Raw genomic sequence first — 8,618 nt, 5'->3', positions numbered from 1 at the left:
AATGTCTGTACATTTAATCCTTTCTGATGGGAATTGCTCTTTTTCAGGCACTTTCTCCTGGAGTAGCAGGTTGCACCTTTCCCTAACTGACATTTTCCTGTGGTTGTGACATAACTAATAGCTGCCCTTTGTGATGATGGCATGTTTAGTGATAATTTTTTTGTATGAAATCTGCTGCTGATGTGATCTAACACCCAGAGGAGGTCAAGACCAGCCTTGGGGAGTAGTTTTCACAGCAGCTTTAGCACACCTGTAAGGCTCAGAGCTATGCCCTTGGTGCTGAGAGGTTGTCAGGGGAATTATGCAGGAAGTACAATCCCTTTGCAGAAATAAAGTCGCACAGGAAAAGTCATGTCAGAAGATATCATGTCCTCCCCAAAATACTTTTAATGCACCTGGTGAGACCTTTGGCTTCTATGCCACCTCTGCTTTTGGTGAGACCTTCACTGGGTCCCATCTGAAGCCCCACTTGCTCAGGTGGGAGCCAGCAGGTCCTCCCCAGGTCCATCTTGTAGCAGGTGTGCACGTCAAAGATGCTGTTGAGCTCAGCAGCAGGAGGATCAAGGCAGAGGCTGCCCCTGGTGACAGAATCCCAGGATTGATGTAGACACTGTAGTGCAGTGGTAGGGTGGAGCTCAGACCATGGGACTGGCCTCGTTTTTATAACATGTGAGTATGTCTAGCTGCAAAAATATGTCTAACCAACTAACCAGTTTGAGCAGAGACCTCAAGGTCACTGGTCTCAAGTGAATTATTTCTAATTGTGGATAGTGTCATTGGCAGCTGGGGGAATAGATGGGTACAGAAGCACCACCTTGCAGCTGGTATTTGGTGGAGCTTTTTCACACTCTGGCAACATTTTTCAGACAGTTGTGCTTGTCCAGATTTCCGGACTGAGATGGCCCAGAGTAGCTGGGAGATTTAACTTGTAGGGTGAAACAGCAAGGGAAGTTTTGAGTGCCACAGTATTTAAGACCTTTTGCAGGGAAAGATGTGCCAGAAAGGCAGGTGCAAAGATCTGGCTTTCCAAAAGCCTCTCATTAAGGATTTGCTGTGGATTTTGGCTTAGTAACAGAGACTGGTGGTTTCCTTGTGTTTAATATTGGTAGTACCGGATCAAATGGGGTATATATATATATATATAAAAGGCAATTTCCAGAGAATTGTTTCTAAGCCTTTATGTACAGATGCACTGACAGGGTGAGGACATTTCTTACCCAGCACCCAGAGGGATTTTGTTGTAACTTTTCAGAGTGAAAATGATACCGAAAGCAGCACAGCTTGGGAACTGGGAGTCTAGCCAGTGATGTGGGGGTAGCATGCAAAGCAGTACTTAAAATAAGACTCAAAGTACAAACTCAGCATTTTGCAAGGTTGGGTTGGGTATTTCTGCTCACACAGGGTTTCCTTCTGCCGAGATCTCCTGCAAGACAGTAAAAGTTTATCACAGAATCACAGAATCTTAGATCAGCTTTATGTCTAGGTCCAGCCCTCATCTGGAGAAAGTGATGGAGTCCTGTTCTGTTTATGGCTCAGACCCTTATATATCCCTGCCAGGGACTTGCAGAGGGGCAGAAGAAACTGGTGTGACCATGTTTTTACTTTGTATTCAGGTAACCAGACAGCTGCCCATCTCTGCACTGCCTCCCTCAAGAGCTGAAGCAGCACCCTGGGGCAAGGGCTCACCTCTGCACAGCAGGGGCAGGTCGTAGGATTTGTCCCTGATGGCTCTATGGCTGCACCTTTGCTTCTGCTGCTTCTCCAAGTCCACATCTTGTCTCCTTTGCACCCAGGATCGAGCTGCGGGCACTGAGCAAGATTTCTCCAGGGGATGAGCTGACTGTTTCCTACGTGGATTTCCTCAACGTGAGCGAGGAGCGGCGGAAGCAGCTGAAGAAGCAGTATTACTTTGACTGCACCTGTGAGCACTGCAAGAAACAGATCAAAGATGACCTGATGCTGGCAGTGAAGGAGGGGGAAAGCAAGGTATGGTTTGCCCTGCTGTGTCCAAACCCAGAGGCAGTTGCATCTCCTCCAACAAGGCATCTGTGTGTCTCTGTGGCCACGGTTCCTCAGCCTGAGGACACTCTTAATAGCAACACAGTCAGATTTTGGCAGAAGCTTGAGTGACCAATGTGAAAAATGAAAAAAGAACTGAACCTCGATTGAGCACAACACCAACTAGGGCCCACCTTGCAAGGCTCATTGAATCTCTGTTATGCAATATATGTGCAGTTTTTAATTTAAAAAAGCCCACAAAAGTTGCCTTTAACTCTAACCTAACAGTCCATCCACAGGCAGAATGCTAAAGTGGGTCTAGAAAATCAGGTCTAGAATATTAGGTTTAGGAGCTGAGAGAAATGCTGGTGGTTAGGTTGTGGGGTTTTTTTAGTAACTGAAAGGGAAGCAAAGTTTTGAACACCATAAAGGAAAATGTGTTGTAGGTGATTAGTGGTGGCAGGACTTAGCAGCACTGCTGAAGCTGTAGGGTTTGTGAAACATGTACCATCACATTGTCTCCAGGAAGGTGGGAAGCCTGCACTTCCAGTCCCTCACTTCAAAGGCCTGTCACATGGAATTTGTACCATCTCTTGACATTTGTGCGTGCTGGTTGTGGGCAGACTGACTGTGAAGCATTAACATTTTTGACCATTCATTTTCTAAGTGATCTGTGTTTTCCTTGGAGGTTTCACAAGTCATGGAGTGGGAGGGTGTAAGGCTGTGTCTTGCCATTGGCAGTGGGATGTGTTGCTGGGCCAGCAGCTCCAGTTTATGAGCACACTGGTAGCTCTAAGAGTTTCTTTTTGATTCCTCTGCCCAAGGATATAATTGCTCATGTATTTTGTCCTTCATGGCAGAGTTAGCTTAGAGGGTTTCTACTCCTGCAAGCTTTATAGAGTGTGTAAGGGAAGGCAAGGCAAGGCAGGGCAAGAGCGTTTTAATGTATTACCAAATAATTGATCTACACTATCAGTCACTCATGGGGCAGGACCAAACAGAAAAGATGAAGAACCATGACCTCTTAGATCAGCATTGCCGCCAGGAGAGGCCCAGGGAACTGCACCTTCCTGGGAATGAGAACAAAACCTCAGCTTTCAGCTCAGGAGAGTCACCAGAAATCCAAGCTCAGTCCCAAGACTCTTCGTCCATACCAGTGGTGCTCAGGAAAGGCTGGATATTGCAAAGCAAACCTCTCTACTTGAGAAAGGTTTGGAGAAACGGGATCAAACTGGTATCAGGAAGCTCCCATGTGAAGTAGGACACGGTTTTGCTAAATGAACCAGCGTTCCCCACTAGAGCAAAAGACCCTGCTATATGATCCCATTACTAAATTATCAGGCTTCATCCTAAAGCTAATCTTGAGTACCAAACCTCCCCACTTCTAATGTAAAGATCAGTCCTCTGATGCAGAAGCCTTTTCATCTGATTTTCTGCAGAAGTATTTTTGAACACCTCCTCCAGGGGATGGCATAACAAAACCTCAGCTCTTATTCAGTACCTGCTATCAAGCCTTGCCTGAGCAATGAGATGCACCATCCCCTTTTCAATGAGCACTCAAAGTGCTCTGCCACACGCAGCAGGAAGGTGTGCACTTCCACAGAGTCACAGAATCATAGAATGGTGGGGGTGGGAAGGGACCTCTGGAGATCACCTAGTCCAACCCTCCTTCTAGAGCAGGATCCCCTAGAGCAGGTTACACAGGAACACATCCAAGCAGGCTTTGAATGTCGCCAAGGATGGAGACTCCACAACCTCCCTGAGCAGCTTGTTCCAGGGCTCCGTTACCCTCAGAGTAAAGAAGTATTTTCTCATATTCCTCTTAAATCTCCTGCATACCAGTTTGTGACCATTACCCATTGTCCTGTCACTTTTAGATACATGTCCTCCACAATCTGAAGTGCTTGTATAGAAAAAGCCTGTAACCATGCAAGGTGCCTGATTTCAGCTATAAAAAATACACTCCATCTAGAGACAATCAGTATCCAGCCTGACCTCACCCCCAGAGCACGTCCTATGGCATTTCCTGGATTCAGGTCCACCTGCCTGGGAGCAGCAACGTTCCCAGCTGCCTGGAAAAAGTGCTATGAATATGTTCAAGATTGACAGCTTCCATCCTCAACAGCTGCTCTGACCTCCAGCCCCTCACCCCTTCCAAACAGTAGCAAAGTTCCCATTGTTCATAATGGCAACAGGCTTACAGGTCTCATAAATTCAAAAGAGGATTTTTATTGGACAAAGCTGCTGTGGAAGTGCTGGTTCAAGCATCTATTTCAGGAGTCTTTGCTCAGGCATAGAGATGTGATTTGCACTGATGTTAACATTGTCTTTGTGTGAGCTCTGCACACCAGGATGCCCTGCGTGCTGCTCAGACAGCTGCCAAAGTCTGATTAGCTACCATAGCTTCCGTCTAATAATATAGAATAATAAATCATAACACATACATATGTATCCATAAATACATATGGGGTACATGGCTCTGAATAGCTGCTGCTTATCCTTCCACCCTACATTTTCAACAGCTTTTCCCAGCTATCTGAATTTCACAAATTCCTCAAAAATCTGACTGACTGGGTGTGGAAAAAAAAGACAATGGAACAATCCCACAGTCCTGACTTGAAGTCTTTGCATCCTTCATTGCACTGTTGGGTCTCTCCTTTTGATCCATAGACAGAGGTCCTGCCTGGCTGCTGGCCACATGCTGATGCTTTGGCTCTAGCATGTGTCTCCAGACCAGGTTCTTCCTGCAAGCTCCTGGAATCATGAGATTGTAGGCTGATTTCAGATTTCTCATTTATGAAAAGGAAGGTCATGATAGCTAGAACAGTTTGAAAATATAAACTTGAAAGGCTCAGAAAAGTGGAAGATAAAGGATAGTGCTGGATATAGTGTTGTATTTCAGCACTAAATTCTAACCCATTTAGAAGGTGGTTAGTGTTTTGCCAGGCATGCTTAGATGTACCTTGTGCCCTTAAATACACAGTGAAATCAAAAATTCTTTGGGCTGTGTGTGGAAAACACATTTCACTCTTGACATAGCTGAAATCAGAGGTCAACCATCTTATGGTGACTGGATGTAATGAGAGCATTTCTCAGAGTGGGTAACATTTGGTAATCTTTGCTATCCTTTTCCACCCATCTCTCATTCAGGGGCCTCATTTCTCTCAAGCAGCTTCACCAGGAGCACCAAATACACATCCACTGGTGACTTTCACAGCCTTTTTGGTGTCCTGTGAGACCTCCCAGTTGCAGAGTCAATTTTTTCCCTTCTCTAGAGGTGAGGAGAGGGGGGAAGAGTCCAGGAACCCAGTTCTTCATGCCAGGTGTACATGACCACAACCCTGATGAGCGATGCTCTTGCTGAAGTCAGCAGGAGCTTCACCTCTCAACTTGGTAGCAGGAGCATTTCAGCCCAGCCTTGGGCAGCTCTCAGGAGACACACTGGGATATACAGCAAGTAGTAGGAAGGGAGTACGTGGTGTGGGAAGCACCTCACTGAGCTGATTTGGGTTCCCAGACTGTGGAATAAGCATCCCTTCAACCAGAGTATTTTGGAGTGCATCAGACACTATGTTTTCCTCACCAGTTTTTCTGACTTTGCCCTCAGCCCTCTGCAGAGACAGTGAAGGAGGTCATCCAGTTCTCCAAGGACACACTGGAGAAGATCAACAAGGCCCGCATGGAGGGACTTTACCACGAAGTGAGTCCTGGCACTTCTGCTCTCTTGCTGTACACACTGCCAGGGAAAGCAGGTGGTGTCCCTCCTTATGTCAATGATTTAAGGATGAAACAACCCTCCTGTTGCTGTAATCTGAATGTTCCCATGTGCTTCCTGCCCTCTTGGGGCAGTAATGAATGTACCGCTGGGAGAGGAAGATCTGAGCACCAGTAATTTTGCTAGGTGGATATTTTTCAACAAATGAAAGCACATCTTATCTTCCTCAACCTTAAAGGAGACTGACTTGTCTCTAGGACTGGGACATATGAACCATGCAAACCACAGGGCTTTGGTGTGGCAGCGTTGGGCCTAAAGCTGCTCTGATTTTCCCTTCTTCTCCCTGCTTCCCCTGAGCACAGGTGGTGAAGATGTGCCGTGAGTGCCTGAAGAAACAGGAGCCAGTGCTGGGGGACACGAACATCTACCTCCTGAGGATCTTCAGCATTGCCTCCGAGGTGCTCTCCTACCTCCAGATGTTTGAGGAAGCAGCTGACTATGCCAAGAGGATGGTGGATGGCTACATGTATGTCTGTGCCCTCTTTTTGGCAGCTCTCTATGGACCCCTACCTAAATGCATGAGATCTCCCAAACATCTCGATTAACTGTAACTGGGAAATGGTTTGGGTACATCTTTCATTGGCCTCTTCATTTTGTCACAGAAGCATCTCAGGGCTGCCCTGGTAGCAAGACACAGAGCCTGGGTGCAGGACAGAGAAACTGTCACTGCAGAAGATGGTCTGTTCCCCTGCAGGAAGAGGAGGTTGCAGAGAAAAGAGAAACAGTGTCAAATGGTTGTCACTCAAGATACCCCTTCAGTCTTGAATAACACATGGATTTTTGTCTTGGCTAATTAGTAAGCACAGGCCCTGTAGTAAAACCTAAGTGAGAATAAAGAAGTTCAGGCTTAATTCACAGAGATCCAGGATAAACCTCACTGTAAAAACTATGTACTTCATTATTACTGAGGTTTTCCTGCAGGATTGATGAGTATTAAATAGAAAAAAATAGCTAATAGAAACCACAGGGAAGAGAGAAAAGCCCATTTCATCACCTCCTTCACCCTCCTGCTTAGAGTATCACATACCCGTTACTTGCCTTTTTGGTCAGTTCTACCCCAAAAGGCCTGTGATATTTTGTACTTTTTCAGAGGTGGCAGAGTCATCTTCCTGACTTGAAAACCTGAGAAGCCACTTCATGTCCCAGCCCTGGCATGGAGCTAATTGAATGACACAGGAATTGCTTCCCCTCCTTGTTCCTCAGTTTTTCATTCCAGAGTGAGGACTGAATGCAATGAGTGCAGTAATTTCCTTCCTTGCTTTAACATCTGCCAATCCCATGTCCCAACAAAGTCCTTAGAGACAGGTTTTCAGATAAATCCAAGCAGCTTCTAATTCTGCCTGAGCATCTAAAGTTGGATGTAGAGGCCAGGATTCATCTTGCCCACCTTGGGTACTGATCATAGGGGAGTGATCTTACTGTCTCTGGAGATGAGGATGTATCTTCAGGGGATGAGATGAACACTTCTGTAGCTTCTGGAACCACCCATTTCTCTCTCTACTTTGAATGAGAAGCTGGTGGTTGTTAACATTTGCAGTTTAGGCACTTCATTAAGCATCTGAACTTAAATTGATGCTGTTTGGGCTGTAGAGTTGGCTCTGGATTTTGTTTGTGCCAAAATAAATACCTTCTCTAACCCAGGTGTCCAGCTTTCCCCATTCACAGGTTGTCCACCCTCTTTCCCAACAACTCATGTCCTCGTGTCCTTGTGTAACTCACACCTGCCCCTTTCTAAGCCGGGCTGCACGTTTCACTGGCACTAAATGCAATAGGCTCTTCACCTGGGCAAACAATCTGCTCTTTGGCAAACATATCATGCCCCTGAAAAACATGTGGGAGCCCAGATCATTCCTGAACCAAAATTACTCAATGTTTGTTTTTATTCTTTCCAGGAAAATATACCATCCCAACAACGCGCAGCTGGGGATGGCGTTGATGCGGGCAGGGGTGACTCACTGGCATGCTGGTCTCATTGAAGCTGGGCATGGCTTGATTTGCAAAGCCTATGGGATTCTCCTGATAACCCACGGGCCTTCCCACCCCATCACCAAAGACCTGGAGGTAGGTTTCCTCTCCTGTGTCACGTCTGCTCTCTGTCCAGGCAAAATGACACTCAAGCTGTAGAAACAACCCAACCAGAAGAGCCGAGAGATGCATCAAGTGCTGGCTGCTTCTCACAAGTGCTGTGATTGTCTCTAGATTATGTTACAATCTGCTGGGAAATTGATGTCCCTTCCTATGGGAAATACCCATCCTTGAAAAACAGCTTTTATCCTGCACCAGCAGATGCGTTAAAAATGGCCACTGAGCCCCTTAATCTTCTTTGAAACTGCTGTGCCCAAGGCCAATATCTCCTGCTCTTCCAACAGCCTGGTCTCTCTGTTCTCAGATGGGTGGCATTAAAATTTGACCACAAAAATTACATATGGTGGATGTCCCCTGTTTATCAACCAATTGTCTTTATCAGTGTCCATTCTTAATTTACCACTCCTCAGTCCTTCTAAGCTGCAATCTACTTTTTCCTCAAATGACTGCTAGGTGTATTTCCTAGCTTAGGGAGCAGACCTACAGATCCCAGGGAATTACACCTGCTCAGCTGAGATGAGCTATTTGCAATTCCAGCTGGGGATCTATCATTTATTTAGCCTGTAACTCACCTGACGTGACATGTTGGCTTTACAGCATTCACCTTTATTAGCCAAAAAATTTACATGACACCAAATGAAATACTGTCTTGATGTCTTAGTGCCCATTATAGCAGAGCTATAACCTTTATTACTGCAGTTTTCTATCATCAGAAAAAATTACTTAGCACCTAAAGCCAACCTGCCTATTGAATCTTTCC

At 45.9% G+C, this 8,618-nt stretch overlaps 1 protein-coding gene across 2 annotated transcripts in view; it reads left to right on the top strand.

Annotated features, from left to right (window-relative positions):
• The window catches only part of SMYD1 (SET and MYND domain containing 1), a 27,631-nt gene that overhangs the window by 17,937 nt on the left and 1,076 nt on the right, over window positions 1-8,618 (top strand). For both annotated transcript variants that reach the window (XM_009995612.1, XM_009995613.1), the window contains 4 exons: window positions 1,794-1,986; window positions 5,606-5,698; window positions 6,076-6,239; window positions 7,666-7,834. In XM_009995612.1, coding sequence (XP_009993914.1) covers window positions 1,794-1,986; window positions 5,606-5,698; window positions 6,076-6,239; window positions 7,666-7,834 — 619 coding nt within the window. The remainder of the gene's footprint in view (window positions 1-1,793; window positions 1,987-5,605; window positions 5,699-6,075; window positions 6,240-7,665; window positions 7,835-8,618) is intronic.

This window comes from Chaetura pelagica, unplaced genomic scaffold (assembly GCF_000747805.2).
Source record: "Chaetura pelagica isolate M959 unplaced genomic scaffold, ChaPel_1.0 scaffold34, whole genome shotgun sequence".
In the NCBI taxonomy this organism is placed as follows: Eukaryota; Metazoa; Chordata; class Aves; order Apodiformes; family Apodidae; genus Chaetura; species Chaetura pelagica.
The sequence above is the reverse complement of the archived record's forward strand: the minus strand, read 5'-3'. Positions and strand labels throughout refer to the sequence as shown.